The sequence below is a fragment of the Nyctibius grandis genome, chromosome 1, assembly GCF_013368605.1.
Source record: "Nyctibius grandis isolate bNycGra1 chromosome 1, bNycGra1.pri, whole genome shotgun sequence".
NCBI lineage: Eukaryota > Metazoa > Chordata > Aves > Nyctibiiformes > Nyctibiidae > Nyctibius > Nyctibius grandis.
The window spans coordinates 109,051,188-109,075,990 of NC_090658.1; the positions used below are offsets into that span (position 1 = coordinate 109,051,188).

Here is a 24,803-nt window from a genome sequence, read left to right on the forward strand (position 1 = left end):
AGACTGAGTTTCAGACACATGCGATTTGCAGTGCTGAAGTTATTCCATGTTGACATTTACTATGAAAAGTTACCTTTTTGCTGTTTAGGACCACATACCAAAAATCTTGCTTTTACAGACATGGTACAAATAAGGATCGAAGTTATGGAAAAGCAGGCAGCTTCTGAGCATTCTGAAATTTAGAAGTACTTGAAGAAAAATGATAGTACATACTGGCATATGAAGAAAAGTAAACACACAATAAAAAGCAAACACCATCAAATTATCATTCAGATGGACAAACATGTCCCACTGGCATGCAGGGTCTACAACACCAAGAACAAGGTCATCAATCCCAGATATTTCAGATTTAAATACTAAATCAATCAAAAGTCAGTCAGGTCCAATCACATAGAAAATAAGTGGTATATGAGGTAACATGTATTACTTTTGATATACTCTTTTATAACACAATCCATATTTGTCCATTATTACTGTTACAGACCTGGATCATACAGTCAGTCCTCTGCCCTACACAAGCTTCCAATTGGCCTGGTTTCCTAACTCCCCTATTTCATGCCATGGCCTTTGAGAAAGTCAAGGCAAAAAGCCCTCTCATACAGGTACTTCCTTCACATTATCCCACACTCTTTCAAGAGGTAAAACCACCCATGACAATTATTTTTGCACAGGAGTGCTAAACGGAGCCGAGAAGAGATCTGGGCCTAGTGCTATGATACGGCATGGGTAGGCAAAGGTTGTTCTTTGGATGTTTTTATTGCCACAGAAATAGTGCAGGGTAGCCACACTTCTAACTTGAAGTTAGAAGTTTTATTGTTCAAACTCTTCCTGTGTACCAATATCAATGAAAGAGGCATAAACAACAGTACCATGTGAACCTAATGGCCAGTCACATAGTAACAGTAACAAACATTATAAGGTCAATTGCATAGTTAAAATGATGAGTGTGCAAACAGTCCACATTCTAGATTTCATTTACATAAAATGTTCTGACCTTATGAAAAAAAGTATGCTGGTGAAAAGCATACAATCAGATGCTGAGCCTTTCGCAGTTTCAGTGGTATAAACAGACTCGACAGTCAATGAAAAGGATAATTTCAGATTAATTTGTAGAGAATTAACACTAGTATAACTGGTTCAGCAACATTTAATTCCCCATGTGAACGAAAGGATAAGGAAAGTTCATGCCTGAGGCAAATGCATGCCGAGATTATAAAGTACTCCAGCTATACAGCTGAGTACTAGCAAAGGTACCATGTTAGCTAATGAGTGTTGAGCTCTAAAATGGGGGCATACGGAACGGTAACTTCACCACCCAGGTCAGTTCTGCTGGGAATAAGTTGAGGTTAAAGGTCTCCTAATTAGTGAGCAGAAAAAAAGAAGGAAAAAAATCCCCAAAATGTACATGTAAATTGCTCATAATGAATGATTCAAGTTAGTCTAATTAAAAGCCAAAAACTTATTAAAAAGAAGTGGAGAAAATGAATACTAAAGATGCCATATTACAGGAAAAGGCAATGAAGAAGAATTTGATGCCTGTTGAATTCAATTAACTTAGTTATTCAGACCTCTAATTAGTCACTCTAGAAGAGCAACAAAAATTAAAATATATCAGTCTAGAATGGCATATAAAGATATTAATAGCAGAAGTTACTCTGAATTCCATGCACATTAGCATTAGTTAAGATTCAAAAGTATATAATGAGCCAAATTATATAATTATATAATATATATTATATCACAGAATCACAGAATGGTTAGGGTTGGAAGGGACCTCTGGGGATCATCTAGTCCAACCCCCTGCCAAAGGATGTTCCCCTAGAGCATGTTGCACAGGGTCACGTCCAGGCGAGTTTTGAATATCTCCAGAGAAGGAGACTCCACAGCCTCCCTGGGCAGCCTGTTCCAGTGTTTTGTCACCCTCAAAGTAAAGAAGTTCCTCCTCATATTCAGATGGAACCTCCCACATTTCAGTTTGTGCCCGTTGCCCCTTGTCCTGTCACTGGGCACCACTGAGAAGAGTCTGGCCCCGTCCTCTTGACACCCACCCCTAAGGTATTTTAAGTATTGATAAGATCCCCCCTCAGTCTTCTCTTCTCCAGGCTAAACAGACCCAGCTCCCTCAGCCTCTTCTCCTAGGAGAGATGTTTCAGTCCCCTGATCATCTTTGTAGCCCTCCACTGGACTCTCTCCAGTAGTTCCTTATCTTTCTTGAACTGGGGGGCCCAGAACCGGACACATTACTCCAGGTGTGGCCTCACTAGGGCAGTGTAGAGGGGAAGGATAACTTCCCTTGACCTTATATAATATAAGCCAAATATAATAAAAATCATGTTTTAAAATTAATTCTAGAAGCCTTTGTTGCATGTTTGGTTACAGCTGATTAAATAATAGATGCTCTGGTAGAGGAACCTCCAAATCAGAAAACAGTGAAGAAAGAGTTTGGACTCTGTTTTTTTGTGGCTAATTTTTGAGGAAGGAAAAAGGACCATTAAGGGATGAATATTTTGTTTAAATTATTTTTATGGCTTACAATTATTACAAAGAATTAGACCTAACACATTTATAAATGTCCTGTAATATTTTTTTTTTTTTAATGAAGACTACTGCTGAAGAGTAGTAAGTCAGAAATTTTGATTTTAAATATTTCTAAACAATAAAAAAAGTTTTCATATTAAACTTTTAATTTTAAAAATATCAAAATCTTTCCTCACATTTTCTTACCTCAATTTTTAATGAACACATTTAAAAAAATTATTTCAAGTATATTTCCTCACCTTACAACCAAGTAAAACTTCACACTCCTCTGTAACTTCCCAATACAAAAACTCTGAGAAGTGAGGACCTAAGAAACAAGATTGTATTATTGTAGAATGAAGAGTATCAGAGAGATTCAGTGAAAGAAAGAAAAAGGGTTACAATTATATTATAACATTCCTACACCAGAATGATGAGAGGGAACTCCTGAACTACTCATGCACTGGAAGGAAAATCCTGCAGTAAGTTTTGATCATATTGACCCAGGTGTCTACAGTACAGCGTAGAAACCTGAGGCTCATCTCAGTTTGTATGATAAGTCATGTAGTATTCCAAAATGTAAATGGTGAGTGAGACAAATTAGTTTACTAAATATGTTTATGCCCAGTTGCCAACTAAGCACAGGAAAGAAACAGCATAGCTATAAACAAGTGTACAAACAACATATTCAATGCAAAGGGAACTGGAGAATAAACAAATGTATCCAAACACCCAATTAAATGTTCAAAGCAAAAATCTCATGACAGACATTGTTTGCCCAAATTATATAAAGTTAAAAAATATATTAAACATTACAAGCAGAAGAGGAAATATTCCTTTTCCCTACTGGGGTTCCAATCCTGCAAGTACATATATCCTTAAGTAAATTTACTGACACACATAGCCTTTTTAAAGTTATTGTGGTTACTCATGTCAATAAATTTATATGTTTTAGTGTCTGCAGGATCAGGGCCCATAATTGCAATATCCAGACCTGGGAGGTAGCAAAGTCCCAGCCTTCCGCTTAAATCACTGAGAACTGAAAGATCTTGTGAGTTTATGCTCTAAGTGGTATACTTCCTTTCCTAAATCCATTAAAAAAAAATCCCTCCTCCAAAAAAACTGAAAATAATAGAATTACGTAGCTTATGTACAGAATCTTACCTAAGCTATTTAGAATAAATATTTTTAATTATTACTGTTACTTTCATCCTAAAAGCCAAGTGCTTGCCAAGTAAAAACTCCAACTAGAGCTCAAACTCATTTTTTTTAAGGATTTCACAGCGATAGAATTCTGAATTAGATATCCAATAGTAATTCTTACTTTCAACTGCAAACAGTATTGATAACAAGTATATAACAAACTCTGTAACTGTATAGCAACTATGCAACAAATATACATTAGGTTCCTGGAATTTTGCCGGGATAAAAACCACAGGATCAGGTTTTTAATCTTCTTTGTCTACCACCACGCTGTCTACTCTTCTGTCTATTATGTTGAAGGGACAATTTGTATGCTTAGAACTAAACGTGCCAAAAATTTTTGTTGGATCAGAGCCTACAGTAGACACATTTCTCATTAATATAGATTAAAGATAACCTCTCGTAAGGACTCCCACTTTATTTCTCTACTTAGTGAAAGTTCTGTCATAACTTGCATGTATAGTACAACAATGTTGGAAAATAAGATCCACTAAGGGTTCAGTGTCTCCTCAAACTGTGCAATATACTCATCTTCTAAGGAAATCAATGGAAGTTGGAACCACTTAGTATTCACCAGGGATGCATCATTAACTGCAAACTGGGCCTAAAGTCACCAGTCCACTCCGTCTTACCTTGCTTCCTGAGAAATTCCTTTCGCTGGAGCTCAGACTCAGCCAATACTGCCTTGAATGCTAAATTTTAGAAGCAGTGAATGAAAAAATGAGTTAGTCACAAAATTGCTGAAAGAATAATTGAATTTAATTTCTTCATCAGAGTCTAAGTTTCAGTGTTTCAGTGAACATACCATCTCCAATGAGAACTAATGAAGACTGGTTCTTGGCCTTTCCATCTTGAATCTGTACTGTGTAGGTACCTTCATTGTCAATTGTAAATCGATCCATCACCATTTCTATAATGCCATTTGAACGGTCACAATTTATTTTATGCCTCTGAAATAAACAAGTAATAACTTTACTGTAGTATAGTGTAAATTACTTATGATTCCCTATCAAATTAATCATGTTTTATATCCCTGCCTCTACACTCAATATTTTTCATGTCCTTTTAATTGTAAACTATGGAAACAGGGCTGGCTTGTATTTACTGTTGTACAATAAGATCCCAGTGGTGACAGAAACCTCTGTGTGCAGCAGCATTTGGAATCCTCGAGTCATCATAATACAGCTGGTTTGGATTTAAAAATAATAGTTTATGGCACTATGCATGTTTGAAGAAGAGCCTACACAGCCAGCCTTTAACTGCATTACAGCTTCCAGTTGCTACAGAATGAAGCACTACTCCTAGCAGAGTCCAGAAATAGCTGGAAGTATTATGTTTGTAGACACAAATGTGGATCTTGAAATAAATCCATCACAACAAATCCAAAAAGTCACCACTACTAAATAACTCTGAGACATATGTGGCAGCTCAATACTGGATCTTATTTTCTCACTAGAAAAGTTTATTTAGGAAGGGTATAATGATGTGTTTATCTAATATTAGGTATTCTTATCAAAGAACACTAAAATGCAAGACAATGAGAACAGTAAGTTGTGCAAAACCAATAAGCTTCTGGGAACTAAAAAGATCAATCATGTCCAGCAAAAGAGAATTTGAATTCTGTCAAAACATCTAGTTACCTACTAAAGTGCTTGCAGAATACCCAAAACACCAAACATTGACTTGAATTCAAAGTTAAATATGCTTTTCACTGTTTGTGTCCTTTTTGTGTTTGCTTTCTATTAAATATTCCAGAGAGATAAATTATTGGCAGGCATCATCAAGGGAACAGAAAATTGCAAGCAAATATTGGATGATACTTGCAAAATATGTGTTTTGAATTTGCAGGTACTATTTTAGATACAACCACCTTTTACTGAGTAATGTCCTCTTTCATTCAGTGAGTAACAAGTATGAGGACTGTGTATCCCACTAACAGTGATGTTGTTTGAATCTCAGCTAACAAATTCCTTAAGCAAAGCAAAAATAATCCACGGAAGTTACTTGGTGAATACTTTCAGGTAACCAACATGGTCAAGGATATTACACAATAATTGTTCCATTCACAATGGAACAGAAAAGTAAATGTCACCATCTAGAAGGAGTTCTACACAGTAAATGATTATAGACCCTCTTACTGTTAAAAGGACACATGATTCCTTATAAAAAGAATATTTTGATTAATCCTTTTATTGGACTTCAAACCTAGAAAAAAGTACCTAAAGCCATAGGTAGATAAAGTTTAGGAAAGGGGAAGAAAGAAGGAAGGGAAAAAAGCTAGTTAAAATACCACTTATTAAACTCTCTGGGACCACTTCCTTAAGTGGAAGAACCTTTAAGTACTGATCCAAAATTAGTAGGAATGACCCCACAGATATATCTGCTTCAGCTTTGAGGGACACCTCCTAGCCAGCCTCAAGAACAGATTCATTGTTGTATGGACAACAAGCCTGGAAGAATGGTGTAGACATAGTCAAGATGTTTAGCATTGATTACTGGTACTTTCAAATGTACAAATAGTATTAATTTATATATTAATGGGATAACTGAAGAATGAAGAAAGAGAAAAGATGATGGAATTAATAAAGTAGTAGCCAACAGATTGATTAGGATAACAATTTATCAAATAAATGACTTAGAAGAGACTGAGGTATAACATTTATATAAAATAACGGGAAAATGCTCATATAATTTGGATATACACTTTCCCATATATAGTTCTAAGACTTAATGTCAAAAAATAAGACAAGATTTAATTAATCAGGAAATTAAGTAGAAAAATTACTTATGTGAGGGTTCATTTGTAAGAGTTGAGAAGATAGGCCAAGGAGGTTAAAAAGAGAAATTATAAACTTCATCAAACTAACAAAAAGTGCAAATTCAAATTCTCGCTTACAGTCTCTTGCCCACAGAGGTCAAGGACAACACTTGCATTCGTTTCATGAGTTCTCAGGGACAATGAAATTGAGATTTGCCAGAAGCATAAAAAGAAGAGCAAGATGTACATTTTAATCTGATCCCTTATCACACCTCTAGATTTTTTTTTTATTTCTTGCCTTTGGGTAAAGGAAAAATATATTAAAAGATTGAAATGACAGCTGATTAAATGGGGCCCAGTTCATTCCACTCTCAGATTATTTTGAAATCTTACCGAAACCATTCCCTGTAAGGACCTAGAAGGAAAAATTTATCACTTCAGCCGATGTCAAGAATCAGACTACAATTCACCAGCATAACGGTCTATTGAACATATTCAGTGACTGTAGCCCAGTCTCCAGGTAGATTTTAGAGCGTAATTAGGCTTCTAACTATTGCCATTATGCAGCAAGATGAAGTTCAATGATTTTATGGGCACCATAAATACTAGGCTTTTATGTGACTTTCCACAAAAATATCATCCATCTCCAAACGTAAATGTCACCTGTGGGTTACTAATTAAAGAGGTGAAATAATGCAGCTCCACTTCAAGACTCTCTCTGATATCAACACTTCCAAAACATATGTGAACTAAAAATAGCTCATTCTGTTCCACTAACATTGCCAAGACAGAATATTGTCATTTCAATACATCCTAGTCACTAATATGCAGGTTTTCAGTGCTATAGTTTATTACTTCTCACAGTAAGAAAAACAGAGAAGTATTTTACTCAGAAACACTACTTCTTCCACTTGTCAATATGTAATTAAAGTAAATGTTCTTTGCTTTTCTATGGTATAAAGATGCAGATAAGCTTCTCTGGCCAAAACCAGCCTTTGTATCCTCAGGAATAAACTGAACCTTTCAAATAGCTGCACTGGAGGTGAATTCCTCACAGGAAAAGATATTTCCAGTTGTGTACTTTATGCCCAGTAGATGAACCATAGTCCAGCCCTGCAAAGACATGACCTTGTTTTCTTCTCAGCCCAGTCTGACCACTTTTTTGTGTCCCTTTCTATGAAAGGTCTTCCTAAAGCTATAAAAATGCAGGAAGCTGGTGGCCTGCTCTTTCATCTCCACGTAGCCATTCAATGCCCATCTAGTGTCTAGGCCAAAATTAAAAAAAAAATATAGAAAGTGACACCATCTAAAAGTTTTACATCTGTGACCATAGTTGCATTGTCAAGTGCCTCCCACATTATATGTAAAAGTAGCAGCAGTAGCATCAGAGGGCCTCTGGGAACAGCATGTCTTGCTGGTTTGGAGTCCAAAACTGTACTGGAAGAAGCTTTTTTGCCTTGAGCTATTTTCCTAAAATATTTGTGCACTACTTTTAATCAGATGTGTTTAATACTGGTCTGTGTCTAGTTTCTCCTTCTCTTTGGCTGTTGGTTGTCTAGCTACCCAAAATTAATACAGACTTCTGAGGGTTAAACTTTCCTCTCTTTTTTTGGTGTGAATAGACTCACTCTGCAACAGGAATTCTATACTGCAAAAAAGATTCAAGTTAAAGATTGACATTTCTTTCAGGTATTATCAGACATTAATAATAACATAGTTTTAAACAACTATAAAAATAGAACACCTATTAATGCATAAAGGTTTATTAAACAAAATCATATATATATATAGTACTCAATATGTACTTACATCACTGTTTTCTACTTCTTTATCATTAATAACAAATCTGAAGGTAGAATCTGGTGATAAACTTTCAGCTTGAATCCAGAAACGAACTTCTCCTTTCTCAAGAACCTCGTAAGCTAATTCAGATTTCAGAGGTATTGCTGCACAAAGAAAAGCAATCAAAAGTCAATAATGCATGAATCCTTGTGAGAAAAAGGACTATTGTAGTAAAATATTAGCATCTCCCTATTATTTATGGAACGCTGGATATAGAATAAATTTTATACAGGGAAAAGATTCTAATGCAGTTTTTGGCTGATTTTTAAATTAATTTCTCAAAGGGAGAAAAGAATTCATAGCTTATAGTTTGCACATTGTTTAAGGAATTGGCTAGGAGCAACTTATAGTCTGTTGTCAAAAATAAACTTCATAAGAATTTTAGGCAATGATGATTTTATTCAATGCAAACTAATATTCTTCCAAATGAATAGAAAGATAAGGAAGCAAGTTGTTTCATGAAAAATGAAGCTGCTGTTGTCTCAGGGAGAACCTTTTAGGAACTCTAGTCATTAGTATGTAATTCTGTTTCTTCTAGAATTATCGAATAAATTCAGATCTTCAACTTACTTGGATTCTTTATTTCATTGCTTAACGCCATCAAACGTTCAAGCTCTGAAATTAAGAAAAATACCCATGTTTTAATTTATTCTGAAAAATACAGTCAGAAAACGAGTGTCAAAGAAGGTACATATCAGCATCAGCAAATAATCACCTTAAGTCTTATATGTGAAATACCCAACTTTCTTCAGAAAATGATGATTGAAAAACAAGATTCAAGAAACTTAAAATTCTGATAGAGGGATTTAGCGAGTGTTCCTATGTCATGTATTTTCATGCACATTCTCATATGCAAAAGAATCTAAACAAGTGACGAAACCTATTTTAAAGTCTTTATGGGATTTAAACAAAAGATGGGAAACAATAGCTTCTAAGCAGTGTATGAGGTTCCTTTATCTGCTGACTTCCTTTCTGACACTGTACCTGAAAAGCTTGTTTTATTGTGGCAGGAAAAAAGATTGAGTGCAGGGTAGTCTGAAAAATGTACAGAAAGTTCTATTTAATGCACTAAATCCCCATGAAGGCTGTGTGAGGGTCTAGAAATCACTTTGTTAGATTTTCATACTAACCCTATTTATCATATTCATTACTAATAAGGATTAGGAAGATGAACATTACTGCCAATTACAAATTTACAGATAATATAAAGGCCAGAGGAAATCAGCAAGGATTTATGACATCGTCAAGAATTTAGCAAAATTACAGGAGAATTTATAGCATTTGAGGAAGTAAGTAGGCAGTGAAATCATGGTTTTCAGTGCTAAGATACAAAATCTGACACTTGTGTGGGGATGTAATTTTGGGTGACAGATATGACCAGAGAAGACACAGGCTAAGTGTGGGATGGGAAACACCTTCATCATTCTTCTACAAAAAAAAACCTTGGAAGATAGGACTGATGGTGACAAGACCTACAGACAGGTTCCAGAGTGATGCTAGAAAACTAAGCCAAAGGGAATTTCTGATGGTCAAATGCGTATCTGTCTTTTCCTACAGTATTCATTAGAAAATTAAAAATGTTACAAGTTTAGCTTCCCTAGAAGAAGCAGATATTGGTAATGACTAAATGTCCACAGAAATGGTCCATGTCCTGGAGAACCGTATTTTTGTATGGCTGCTTACGGATTTCTTCTCAACACCTACTTTGAATAGGAGGTGTGACATGGTTCACACTGTGATAAAAGTCCTGCCTCCTATCAGACTCACATTCAGTCTCATCTCCTCTCCTGAAATGACTTAGCAAGAAGGTATGTAGAGTGATTTTCATGCTTAAGGAACTGGCCATAGCAATTACAGCCCGTGGACTGGGAAAGCACCAAATTTTTGTGCTATTTAAAAATAGCAAAGTTCCCCCCTTTACCTTTCACCTCAGTACCCCTCAATGGTAAACCAAAGTCAGACTGAAGCAAATTCATTGCGACTCCAATGAAACAAAATAGCTACAATTAAATAAAGCAAAACTAATCCAAATTTAAGCCAAAGGATAATTTAACTCAATGTATTCAGATCTTGTTGAAGCAACATCCTTTTTCTCACATTCTTCTGACTAATTCTCTGCATCTCAGTTATATGAAACTATATCTAGAGCCTCAGGGTCTGTTTCTATATTAGGCTCCTTGGTAAGCAGAGATCTGATGGTAGCTTTACAGCTAACAGAAAACCAATTATTATAAGATGTGAAAGGCTATAAAGTCAAAGCATAGCAAAAGTGACGTACTAGAGAAAGAGATTTACAAAACAGTGAAAAAAGCAACATTTTCAGATATTTAACTGAAAGCGTAGCAGATATTTGCAAACAGCATTATAGTCCCAGCATAAAGAAAACAATTCTAATTGGGCATATCCTTTATCTTTTTTTTTAAAAAAAGAAAATATTGCCTTAAGTTATCCCAAATTTCATTATTGTGATAAACAGAAAAATAACTAATCACACAAAGCCTGTTGTGTGGTCTTTTGCTTTTCCTTAATGCGTAGGAAAGAATGTGAGAGTTGTGAGTTCTTTTTATTTTCTTGGACAATTTTTAGGGCAGGTGAGGTGATAAAATGAAGAAGGACTTGACATGGTAAGGACTTACCTTCATCATCCATAACAAAGCTGGATGAAACCCCGTCTGTGTCACTAACTGAGATAGAATAAGTTCCCAAGTCTGATTTATCAGGATTTTTGAAGTACAGCTTAGAACTAAAATCATCAATAAAGAAGGATGTAATTAGCAGGGTTTCTCATAGTATTGAGATTTTTAATAGGACAAATTTCTAATAATTTGATAGACTGGCATGACTTACTGATATCCTTCTGTTTCAATCTTAAACTTATCAGAATCATCGATCTCCTCATACGATTTACCCCACGCAAAATGAGATGCATCTGTAGCTTCTTTGCACTCAAAAGCCAGGTAAATATTACCCTCGTCATCCACACCAGAAAAGATCTCTTTTGTTCCTGCAAAATAGGAATTAACTCATATGTCAAGGCTGCATTTTTTTTTTGAGCTGCAATTCAGAAATTACTAAAGCCCATGCAAATTCTGTCCATCTTCACTAACAGATACTGATCTTACTTGTGATCTTGAAGCATGTTTATGTCATATGCTGATTCAGCATCACATACTAGCAAGATTCTCACTCTACACAAAAAAAAAAGGAACACTAAAAATAATAAATGCTTATTGAGAAACAAATCTATAAAATGAAACTGAATATGAGAAGATATGCGTAATATAAGTAAATTACTTTTATTATCACTCTTGAAGCTTTAATAAAAGTGTTATGTATGTTTCTCTTCACTCATAGCAAGTAGCACATTTGTTTATGAGAATAAAAACTAAAATAACTGATTATCAAATATTTCCTGCAGTAAGTAAAGCAAAATGTCTTCACAGTACCTCTGTATCCACATGATTTTTTCTTTAAGTTTTAAGGCTAAGAGCTTCTTAACTCTTGAAATACTTACCTGTGCTACAATATCAAATCAGATTGATTAAATTCACTTCTAAGTATTTCAGTATTTTAGAAGCAGACGAGATAAAATAGTTCATTACCTGGCCTTGCCTCGACAAGCACTGGCTCAGATACCTCAGATGACTTTCCTACCCCAGCATCATTCACTGCACGAACTTTGAAAACATAGGTATGACCCTCATGTAAATCGGTGACCTTAAACAAGATAAAGAGCAAAGCCAATTTAAAAAACAATCTAAACTCTTTTGTTTACCTCTGTGAAGATATTAGCAGAAGCCCAAGTTCAAATACACATCTTTGTTGTATTCAATCAAATGTTTTAGAACTCAGTTTTGAATTAACACTAATGAAAATGTTACCTTAAAATAGCGGTTTGAAGTAGGTTTTTCATTTGCAGTGATCCAGTCTTCTGTATCTACTTCCTTATAGTCCACTAAGTACCCAGTAATAGGGCTTTTGCCTTCATACACAGGAGCTTTCCACAGGAGAACCAGTGATGTATTTCTGACTTCACAAATCGTGAGATCATAGGCAGGACCTAAAATATGTCAAATATTGAAAGTTTACTTCAATATAATAAAGTTTTTCAAACTGGCCCTGTAGAGGCCAAAATGCACCACTTTGATTTTGTTTTGATTGGTTTTGCTTTCAAAAATCTCATCCTTTACAATAAACGTAGTGTATGTGGTATTTAGGTCATTCTCCCCTCAAGGATGTGTACAGCAATACCTGCTTTATGCAGTGAGTGACATTAGTATTCTGAAGCATCCATTCTCAGCTAGAACTCAGTAACCTCATTCTAAGGGAAAGTTATTCATGTGGAAAATCCGTGCAGTTTAAAAATTTCCAACAAGTAATAGACATTTCTTGCATCTTATTTAATTCACTAGCCCTACATCAAAGCTGCTTCACTGCCCGACTCAGGTTCATAATTTAGCATCAGGATTTTTATTTTTTGTTGGTATAGATGAACCATGATCCTCTAGCCTGATCTAAAACCCAGTGGCACCAGTGGACTTTGGATCAGATGTCATGTTCCCTGACCGAATTTTTTGTTGTGAGGTGGATAACGACAGCCAAGAAAAACTTCTCAAGAGGATATCTGTTAGGAGAACTATTTACACCAAAAACATCCTGATGCTCTGTGAATAAGTGAGAGTTCATACCTTTGTAGCTATCAGGTTATGTTCTCCCTACTATAATTTCCTTCTGCTTCACTTAACTGTTCTGGTGCCATTCAGTTTAACTTGTAGCATTTATTTTTTTACTATACTCTTGATACTTATTTATACTAGTAGACTATAAAAGCATAACCATATCAATATTCTACCATGGTGAAAACACCTGTGACAGAATACTGCTACTCATCCAAATAATGTAGCTGTAAGTTTGCCTCTTGTGCTTTAAATTTAGAGTAAGGAAACCTGAAAATACCTGAGACTTAGGGATTTTCTCAGTGTTGTCAGTTTGACCTAATTCAAGATATTACTTTTCCCTACAACACGTCTCATCATTTAAAATAAAGAGTAGAAAAACCTTAAAAACAAATCTAATTGCCTTTCAAGCTTACATGATGTTAGCCAGTGATGAATGAACACGAAATTTGTTTGTATAGGATGACATTCAGCAAGTATACAGCAAAAAAAAAACCAGTAGAAAAGTTTTTCTCCATAGTGGATAAGCACAGTTCAGAAAAGAAACATATAAGTACCTGTTGCAGACCTTATGAGGATAAATACTAGATTTCTCATGGAATGACTGCAATTTTCAAGGAGCCTAAAGCTTTCTCTCAGGGCTCTTTAAAAATCCCAGCCTAAATGTCTATATATCTGCAAATAATTAAAATTCCACTGGCAGATGCACCTGCTAGAAATCTAGACAGTAGAAGAAAATACGTAATGAAATATGTTCCATTCTGAGGATTCTGAGACCACAGACATTTCATTTTTTTTAAAGTCCTATAAAATAATTCATTAGCTGTCATTGCTAACTCACAGAGGCTCACAGAGATAACTAAGTCTAGAGTTCTGCAGAAAGATGAAATAATTATGGGTTGTGGGCAAGGAATCCATCACTCGTGCTGTAAATCCTGGAAAGGGTTTTGGCCTTTCTAAGGAAACCTCCTTCCATATCAAAAGGTGGAAGAATATTTCATTGACACTGGGAGTATATTGCAGTCACATTACATTAGTCTTCAGTATCTTTAGTAAGTCAGGGAAGAGGGTAAGCCTCTTTCTGCCAGTCTTAAATCTCAATTATTTCTTTTCATTATTGCTAAGCCATTGTTTAAAAAGTTATTCTAAAAAAGGCTTGTGAAATATTTTAACAGGTTTCGTGATTTGGAGGGGATGAGGGGGTTGTTTGTGGTGTTTTTTTTAAGCAGAAAGCATGCAATACTCTCTGTTCAACTAGTTTCATAATGAGAACAATGTAATTAGCGAAGGAGTAGAAAGGTCAGATTGTTCATTGTGAAAATGGAAATTTCACTCTCTTAATTTCCTGAAAGTGCCTTTTATTTTATTTCTTTATATATCATTTAAAATGAAGGATAATCTTCACTTGTTTACACAGTAGGCAATTTCACTGACGTTTTGAAAACACTGTAGAGTTTCTTTAAGGAAATTTTCCTTTCTTTAAGGAAAATAATTTTTCCACTGATGATGAATTTATACTAAATATTACAAAATTATAAGAAGATCTAATTAACATAAAGGGAGTTAAGGTCAGGAGAATAAACATTTTGTTATTGACAGCTTTGCCATGTCATTAAATCCAGAAGGCAAGATTTATGAACTCAGAAGAATTTAGCTAGAAATCATGGAGAACAACTCTGACAACCAGTTTTCTTGCAGAAAAGAATCTGGGCATTAAAAAGAAGTAAACTTGGAACTTAGAATAACCGTGTAATGTTTTTTTAAAAAGACAGATAGAAGGGGATTTGTAAGCAGGCAAATAATTGTAGGAGGTGTGGAGTTACCATTTCTCTGCTCCACATTGAAAAAACTTTATTTGAAATAATATCTCCAGTTTGTGCAGTACCATTCCAGAAAGACATGAATGAACTAGAAAAAGTTCAAAGAATAGCAAAAAAATTGTTTATTTAGAGATAGGGAATACATGATCTACAGGGAAAGGTTGCGTGAACTGGGTTTTGTCAACTTCAGGGGAAAGCTAGGGGTCTGATAAAGTCTTTAAACATAAAGAAAATAATCTCTTCTCCATGTCTTTGGTGGACAGGACAAGAAGTAAATAGGCTTAAATTGCAGGAAGAAAGATTCAGGAATATTAGAAAAACTTTTAAACTGTAAGCATAGTAAGATTAGGAGTAGATCCTGTCCAAAGAACCTGGTCTTTTTCATGGGCAGAAGTCTTTAAGGAAGGATTAGACAAGCCTGTGTCAACGAGATGATAGGTATAGCTAATCCTGCATGTGGGCAAGCCGTTGAATTAGATGACATTTCAGAGTCTTTCCTAGTAAATGATTCCATGATCTTACTGAATTGTTTCTTGTCCCAGGCAAGAATTACTTTTTATATATAACATAGAAAAGAAAACTGAAATTTTCTTGCATTCTTATGCTAATTATGACTTTTTGAAATCACTAGCAATTCCAATAGTTTTACAAAACCAGATTTAGGAGTTGGATTTTTTTTTCTTTACTGAGAAAATAACTGCATGGACATTTAGGCATGAAACAGATGTGTGTAAGTGTCAGACAGCTCCTGATGACATAAACAAGTATTCGAATGAATCCTTAATTGCATACCAAAGCTCAATGTCATAAATAGAATTTGATTTAACAACACAGCAGTATTTTACAGCATTTTGGGGAAAAGAAAGTACAAATATATTAAAGTGGTAGGTGCCTACGTTTTCATTATGTGAATGTATGTATCTGAATGCTATACTGTGACACCCTTTGTTTAGTCAAATCAGTACCAGACATCAGAAATAGCTTCAGGAAAAGTGTTGCTCGGTACGAGCAAGGCTGTTATAAAATAAGCAGATGGGCCTTCAAAAACCCTTTCATAGAGTATTTATAGAATTCGAGCATTACTGAGGGGAACCAATTCACTAGATGTCTAACATTTAGGCACAAATTTATATGCTCACATGAAGCAGACTAAAGTTTAACTTTCTTTTGTGGGGGGTCCTGAATTCACAATACTTCTTATTTAACATTTTCTATAGAGTTAGCATTGCAATTAACAGTCTTCAGCTATGTTTACACTGCTAAACTACAGACCACCTAAACACAGATGTGAGTATTAGCACGCAGTCATTCCTACTGTGTGTTTGTTAGCACAGTTGTTCTAACACCTGGCTAATAATAATCTCTCAGGTAACGCCTAGGCACAATCTAGGGGAAACACATGAATAAGGGCACACTAGTTGAGACTGGGAGACTTTAGCTGTAATGTGTGAGGTATACTGCTGCTACTTGCCTCTATGTCAAGAAACAGGCCCTTTTTGTGTCTTATTTATGACCAAAAAACATAGTTTGGGAGCCTGAAACTCCAGGAATATTCTTAATAGACTGCAATTATGGTGCAGAGATGCCTATATATTTTACAGGTGGTGAGTGTGAAGTGGAGCTTGTCAGGCTGGGACTGAAGAGCTGATAGAGATAAAAACATAGACTAAAGGCTGAAGACTTTCTGCTCTGAGCTGATGTGGGCAGTGAAAGAAGGAGGCACTCAACAAGCTAAGTAAAGGTCATCCACTTCCCAGGACATTCAATGTCATCAGTGGGGATGTGGAAGTAGCTTTTAACAGGAGATCTCGGGAGCAATGGCGATCTCAACAGGTAATATGGCAGAAATTAACCGAAAGACATCCAGCAGAGTTTGGCTGGAACATTACACTGACTGTGTTTTAAGGACTCTATACTGAATTGAAATTCATGAGGAACTAATAGACTTACCAGGTTCTGGCATAGTCCAGGCTTTACACTTAAAATGCTCACTGGGATCTGAAGGTTGACCTATTCCAACCAGATTTGCAGCAGCAACTTTGAATTCATAGAAGGCATCCTCTGTCAAATCCTCTACCTTTTTTGAGAAAATAATTCAATATATCAAAAGCTATAATTTATATTCTTTTAATAAATTAAAAACTTAAAAATAAGTATTCTGACACTGGTTAATGAATTATCAAGCCTTACTGCTGTGCTGGAGTACTGAAAGGATCTAATCTGAAGATTATACTCTTAAACCAAACACAGTGCAGAGATCTACATTGTACTTCCATGTTTCAGCCACATCATCCTAGGAATAACAGCACTCAATATATTGACATGAGAGGCTGTAAAAGGTTAGAGCAAAGGTCCAGGGAGCCCACTCAATGAATGACCACTAGCAGAAACTTATGGGTAAGTGTTCTAACATGAAATATCTTCTTGTACTGCTTATGAATGGCTATTCATAAGCCATTCACTTAAGCAAGAGTTGGAATCCTGTTTTTATCTAAGAGGTCATAGTGGACTGACCAGGGAAGAAAGGAAAACAACAGGAAACTAAAGGAAAAGCCAATCCAATTAGTTCAGCAGTGTGCTGGTATAATTCTGGGAAAGATTCTCTCAGGAATTTTTTCTGGCTTGTATGTGTCTTTCTCTTAATATTACCTATCACTATAAAGTGAGGAAGTAAGCACTGGAAATGAGATGATCTGAATCTGTGCTATACCTCTGCAAATGCCCCTGGTAAATGGGCCCTGACTTATCTAATGGGTCCATCACCTCATCACCATCTCAGATTTTGAGGTCAAGGTGGACAAGCTATAAGGTATAAGCTTCTTAACACCCTGAGAGCCTCATGGTAGCAGCCTTCTTCCATCCTTCCTCTTCCAGACCACCTAAATACAATAGACAAGTCTTCTACACATCAGTCCTCTGCATAATTTTCCCCAAATTATATTTAATCATGTGTCTCAAGAGAAAGAGGCAGCTGAGGGTAGCACTTCTAGTGGAGACACTCAACAATTCTAGATTTTCATGAATAAATAAACTATAACTATATTATCTGGGAAAATGTGAGATAAAAAAGGATTTTGGTGTGAATTTTTTCATGGTAACAAACATATGATGGGGTAGCATCAAATACAAGACCAAAGCAAACAGTGTAAGCTAGGAAAAGTCAGTCACCAATACAATTTAGATAGAATATCCTGAAGACAGAGATCTAGATAGTGATTCACAAGAGAGAATAACAACTCAGCCTGTAAAAAGAGTTTTGAAATCCCAGGTTATTAAGGGAAAGAATATTTGTGGGGTTCCCATAGAATTATTTAATCAGAGAGGGTTAAACCCTTAGTGATTTCCCCATGTTGTACTATTTATCTCAGGGTCTTCTCTGCTTGCAGTATGTCATAAAATATTCTGTGCTACTAAAAGCTGTCTTGCTTTTATTTCCCATCAGCATTTCAGATTTTAGTCATTCAAACTAACGTATGAAGATGCACCTTCAGGCACAAACACAGTTACTGGCAGGACTGAGACTTAAATATCCAATTAATTAACTCTGAATGGTTTTCCTTGATTTACATTACTCATTTGTTTACAAATTCATTAAAAAGTTAAAATATCTGGAAAGCATTGCTTCGTATTGCTCTTTCATGCCTATCCTACCCACCGTTTTTCATTTCTCAACATCCATGCTCCATCTGCTGTGTCAAAGGTGCCAGTTACAAACTCAGGCATAAGCATACATTAGACCTGAGTATTGCCAGCTGCCTTCTGTGCACGAAACATTCTTCCTGAGCTCATCTGCAGCATTATTTTCTACTTCAGTGTCAAATATCTGCTAAAGACTTACTTCTGCCCTGAGGTTTATAGGAAAGTTGCTGACCTGTAGAAATAAATTTAAGAAGTATTTGGGAATAAAATCTGATTGTTTAACTTAATTTAGGAAGTGTCACATTGATTAATTACTTGCTACATCCTATCTGCCTAACCTTTCTTCATGGGAGTTCACATCAAAATTTTCCTCTTTTAAGAAACACTGAATACATTGTAAGCGCAACCAGAAGTAATTTATTTCAAAACTAAAATCATCGCTCTGGTACTCTGGAAAGGAGGCGATGAGGCATAATGCTAGGTTTATTAATATACTTCCCTTTCCAGATGAAGGCAGATTTTGAGAGTAAGCACAGGGACAGTTACATTTGTTCTCAGCCCATCTCTATTTCATTTACATCTCCAGTTCTACAGACAGCACGGTCATCCGTCCTGCTAAATGCTTCCGTCCTTTCTCTGAATGTTATTACAGTGGTGATACATATAGCACTCATTAATGAATATAGTTTATGAAGCATTTTATAGCTTATCTTGTTCTTCATGAAAAATGTGCTTCACAACTTCTTCCTCAAAAGTTTCCTCATCTGAACAGCCTTTTTGGTCTTAGAATTTCATAGCAGGGGATAGCCCTGATTCTCTACCTGTTTTTAGGCTTGTTGCACTCCAAAATACACAATGGAAGGGCCTGGTTTTGTTGTAGTAAGCATTTAAAGAACTTCTCTGCAAGAAAGCAGAACTCTGACAAAAGCAAAAAAATAGTACAAATCAACTCCAGAAAGATAATGATTGAAAAGTACCAACCGTATAAATCGTCCGAGTAATAAGGGAAGAATTGACTTCATGCCAGTTTTGATGGTTAGCTTCCCGTTTATCCATATAATAACCAAGGACTGGTGAACCTCCACTGTACCTTGGTGCTTTCCAGCCAAGGGTCATTGAATGACCATCGCAGTTCAGAAGTGTGATACCATGAGGGTACGATGGACAAGCTATAAGGAAACAAGCATCCTGAGAGTTAGGATGGAGTCTAAAACTCTGCAGTGTAGAAGTTGTTTAGCATTTTTTGTATTGCTTTTTGTTTTCTGCAGTGTACTGCTATCAGCTGCGTATCAGTAACAAAGTAGATGTAAAGCTGCTAAACAACATTAATTATATCTCCAAATATAAACATGGAAGCTTTTGAAACATCTGCCTAATGTGCTGCCCTCTCAGGTGATAGCAAAAAGGAACAGATGATCTTTGGTATGGAAATGGTAATGCCAGCAAAAGTGTCTCCAGACCAAACATTACGCTAGAAGATTGAAATAGATCAGATCTTGTCCTTCTTAGAACGTAATAAGCAGCTTAAGTACTTCTGGAATACAGTAAGAATCACCCAATAAGAAAAAAAAAAAAAGGCTATGAACATGAATGAAATGAAGTCATATGACTGTCTGATCTATGGCCTTCATGGTTTCCCCCTCCCATCCCCATATTATATGCCTACTGAAGACTGAGAGTGCCTTTTGCCCCATCAGGAATAGAAAATATTTAGGCTTTCACTAGCTTAACCTATGTTGAGGCAGAAAAGACATTTTCTTCATGAGTTTACCTTCATGAGTTTACTCCCATCTGTAGAAGAAGCAGAAATGTCACCCAGGCATCTTCCTAGAGATTAACAAAACTCTCTTCCTGAGCTTTTTACATCCCTACTACTAGCAAACACCCTTTCTAGCAAGCGTTGTTTTGTATTTGCCATCCACGCATTAAAGTTTGCCCAAAGATAGCCCTTTCTTGACCCTGTTGTGCTGCAGTCAGTACAGGCTAAGCTCCTGCCCCTAAAGATCACCTGATATTTTCAGCTGAATTACCAGTATAACTTGAGAGAATGTGACTTACCTCATTCAGAAGATAATATTAGCAGAGGCCCTTAATACAGTCCCTGATCTTGTAGATGTACTAGGGATCAGCATGAAAACAGATAGTAATCAGCAGAACTGGCCTTTTTTTCTTTTTTCAAATGTGGTGTTATACTCCGAGGCCATAATATATGTCCTTTGCAATTATTACCACTTCTTGGTAAATAAGAATGACCATAGCAAACTCCTATAAATGCCCTTAAAATAATACTGCTGAAAGATTCTGGCCATGCTAATCTTAGTCACCTATAAACAGTCCTGCTAAATTCCTGTTAAGACTACCGAAATGGATAAAAGCCATCCACATTCCCTAAGTGTGTATAAGATCCATGTGCTCTGTGTTTGGTGACATACTCCATGCAATCACCATCTTCAAAGCACACAGTGACAAAATAAAAGGTGCAAGTGCATTTACGACATAGCGGTGATAGATGTGAAAGTGTTTGTGCACCACCTACCCATATGAGACACACTTTGTCCTAAAAAAATGAAACACAGTAAGTTTGTCAGTAATATCTCATTCAAATTTATCGTCTAATAGCCATTCTGAATTATAAATCTTTTAGAGGACTATTTCTGACAAGTATGCTTGTTGGTCTTCTCCAAGAGGTGGAGGCCATTCAGGTGGGGGAAAGGTGTTCTATTTAAAATTTTTCAGTATGAAACTGAAACTTTGCAGAAATGAAAATTGGACCATAGTAGCCCAAATCTATGTACTTTTTGTTCTAAGTCATTACCCATTCTTCCACTCAGCATGTATCTTTGCTACTGAAGGTTGCACAATGGACTATTCTTACGCTGAAATTTTTCTTGCAGGGTACCAGAGGAGGCAGATTGTGCTTCAGCCTTTAGTAGCCAAAGGGAATTTTCTGTTTGGTTCAGCCACACGGTAATGAAGTTTCCTAAAACTCTCCTAAACTGAGCAGATTCCACGCTAAACTGATTTGCACCACTCCAAATCACCCAGAAGCCTCTTGTCACACTTATTCAAGATTTAGTTTCTTTGTTGCAACTGAGGAGCAGAAGGCAGCCTGGCCATTATAGTGAATCTGACCCAGTATTTCTATCACATATTATAAATAACTTTTTTTTTTTAACAATGCCTGTTTCTCCATAGAACCGCCACATGCCAGAGCATAAACTTCACTAAGGGGATGTGCGCGATAGCTGCAAAATGTAACTTTATAGCAAACGAGACTAAAAGAATCGATTGCTGAAAATATGTAACTCATTCAAGAAACAAGATGCTGAGTTGCACAGAATCACACTTACTAAGGGCTGCCTGTACTGTTATAGCCTCCGACTCCTGTGAGTTTTCACTGAATCCTACAGCATTCACAGCTTTCACACGGAAGACATACTGCTCTCCAGTTTCCAAACCATGAACAACAAACCTGGGTTAAATAAAAATAGCATCAAGTATTAGTATATGTTTTACAGGAACCATTCTGTGCTGCAATATGAAATGTTGGCAACAATAAGAAAGCTCAGCTTCATGAATGCTTCAAAAAGGAAAATATTTCCAAGAGGGAAACCGTAATACAATGATGTGATGTAGTACAATATAATTAGATGGGACACTGCAACAAAAGTCACAGTACTCATTAAATTGCTAGCGCTGATCAACCAGGTAGTCAGATCAACTACAATATATTCCCTCTGACCTTTGCCTTGCTAAATTCTAATCTCCTCTGGGAAGTGACTATATTTTTCACTGTATTGTCATAGTCACTATCAAAACTAGCTTTCAGTTTTGATTTGAGGTTCTAGGTAATTATTGTAGCAGATAGTCAGAACTATTCTATTGTAGGATATGTTCACATATGAATAAATGAAATGTTTTTCTTATTTTTGTGCTGTCCCAATCCCTTTGACCAAGAACTAGTCTCTACTTTTTCTTTGATCAAATTCCTTGTCTACTTGATCAAAGGACTCCACAGAATACAAAGTCACTCAAAATTAATTAATAACTGACAAAATACATTAAACAACATGATGTGCTTGTTATATACGCGTAAGAAAATATAAACTACATATCTAAACTTTGCATTTGGTGAGTGATTCCAGTAAAAGTACGCATGATTGTCACAAAGCAAATTACTTGAAGAATCACATAATGAAGTGTGATATTTTCAGGAGAGAGTAAGAAAGCATTCACAAATAGACAGGGAATGACAAGGGAACTAGAAACAGGGACTACTGTTTTTCACCCATAGATGTAGCAGGTCAGGGAGGCCTGATGTTTCCGGGATGGGACACTTGGATTTCCTGCACGGCAGTGTCAGCAGCAGAAGCATTTTCCCCACCATGTTTATAGCAGATATGGCCTGCCCTTTTGCCCTGATGTCCATGGATTGTGGGCTCCAGGAGAAAACACTCTGTCAAGTTTTAGAGTTCCCTCTCCTTCTCATACTCTTCCTCATGTGCATCAGGTTTGTTTACCCCATAACACAATTCAGACTTTAAGAAAGGCATTTATTTTATGCTAACTCATGTCCAAGACATACAGAATCATGTCTCTAGAACCTATAACTCAAAGTCATGGAATAGACAAAAGATGTTTCTCTTTGGAGAAAAAAAAAAGGCGGGGGGGGGGGCAGCGGGGGAGAAAGTCTACCCTGCAATCTGAAGAGTTTAGCTTTGAGAGTTTGCAGACTGTTTTTCCTCACAGTCATTCAACATTCATCTTCCATGATAACACTGTTCCTTAGCATGTAAAATTGGCTTAAAACTTTCCCACAGTTTTCAAACCTTCCTGAAATACGGAAGTATTGGCAATACCTGTTATATTTAATAGGTTTATGGTTACTAGGTTCCCAGTGATTTGATCCCACCACAGAATAGTCAATGTAGTAGCCATATAAATCCTCTTCATGCTTTGGTTTATCCCATTGAACTACAACTGATGTTTTTGTATTCCTTGTGGCCACCACCCGACCAGGTGCAGATGGGACAACTAAGAAAAAAGAGAATATATATACTATTATGAAATACATAAAAATAAAAGTAAGCTGAGGTAGATGCAACACTGTATACCTTTGTCATATTTAATCACTACAGCTATGACTTCTCCTACCACGTTAATATTGCTATATGATATATATTTTAGTATATTTATGTCACTGTAAGTCTGGATACTTCTATATGTGTGTGTATAAATATATTTATTTTTCTATTTGTTTACTTAGAGTAAACTTACTTTAAGCTATGAGGCTCCCTACCTCTCTGATTTTATATAGGTTTTCTGAAGAGTGAGTTACAGAAGAACATATATTCAAATATCAATGTGGATAAAGGCATACAGATATGAAAATGTTCTCTCTCAAATGTTCTCGCTTGAATAAGAGGTTTATGTATAGCTTATGTCCCTGTAGCACTACTGCATCAGTAAGAAATGCAGATAAACTGTAGAGGTATGATATCATAAGTATTAAGAAATACTGCCTTCCAGTCAACTAATCACAATCCCAATTCATAAAAGATCAGCTTTTCAGGACAACTTTAAGCATATATTTGAATGCTAAGTGTTTAGCTAAAATTCACTAGATGGATTTCACAGAAGCATAGGAACATTAGTTGGAAGGGATCTCTGGGGATCATCTAGTCCAGCCTGTCACTGAGAGTGGGATTATCACCAACACTAAACTGGATTGTCTGTCACAGGTTTGTCCGAGTTGTGAAAACTTCTGACAGAGATTTCACAGCTTCCCTGCACAACCTCTCCCAGCATTGCACTCTTGCAGATTTTTCACTAAGAGAGTATGTCCAACCTGAATTTACTAAGCTATAATTTGTGGCTGTTGCCTCTTTTTTTTTGTCATCTGGCATTGCTGAGAACAGTTCAGCACCATCACCTTTGTAAGTCACCAAACTAAACAAGCCCAGCTACCTCCACCTCTCTTCGCAGGTCACAACCTCTAGGCCCCTGACCATCTTGGTTGCCATCCAGTGGACCTCTCCAGTTCCTCCACATTCATCCCTCTAGACTAAAGGAGCCAGAATTGGAACCAATACTCCAGGATCAATCTCAGAAGCACCAAGCAGAACTGGATAAAGCTTCCTTCAATGTGTTGACTACAGTTCTCCCAAAGTAGAATAGTCCGCAGTTCACTTTACGTGCAGTGAAAGTTCACTGTTGGTTTATACGGATCTAAACACCCTGAATGTGCATAAATAGAACCAGAAACATCAAGATCTAAACTGGAAAAAAAAATCTTAGTAAGGGCCAACAGATTGTCTGTACACTATAAAATATCTGTCTGAGCTTTCA

General features: G+C 36.2%; 1 protein-coding gene across 3 annotated transcripts in view; it reads right to left on the reverse strand.

The window, feature by feature from the left end:
- The window catches only part of MYOM2 (myomesin 2), a 92,243-nt gene that overhangs the window by 24,126 nt on the left and 43,314 nt on the right, over positions 1-24,803 (reverse strand). For all 3 annotated transcript variants that reach the window (XM_068406711.1, XM_068406726.1, XM_068406720.1), the window contains exons 16-28: positions 23,315-23,489; positions 21,806-21,927; positions 19,437-19,624; positions 16,767-16,893; positions 12,202-12,380; positions 11,923-12,037; positions 11,168-11,324; positions 10,957-11,063; positions 8,891-8,935; positions 8,288-8,424; positions 4,526-4,670; positions 4,353-4,412; positions 2,778-2,845 (exon numbers count right to left, since the gene is read on the reverse strand). In XM_068406711.1, coding sequence (XP_068262812.1) covers positions 2,778-2,845; positions 4,353-4,412; positions 4,526-4,670; positions 8,288-8,424; positions 8,891-8,935; positions 10,957-11,063; positions 11,168-11,324; positions 11,923-12,037; positions 12,202-12,380; positions 16,767-16,893; positions 19,437-19,624; positions 21,806-21,927; positions 23,315-23,489 — 1,625 coding nt within the window. The remainder of the gene's footprint in view (positions 1-2,777; positions 2,846-4,352; positions 4,413-4,525; positions 4,671-8,287; positions 8,425-8,890; positions 8,936-10,956; positions 11,064-11,167; positions 11,325-11,922; positions 12,038-12,201; positions 12,381-16,766; positions 16,894-19,436; positions 19,625-21,805; positions 21,928-23,314; positions 23,490-24,803) is intronic.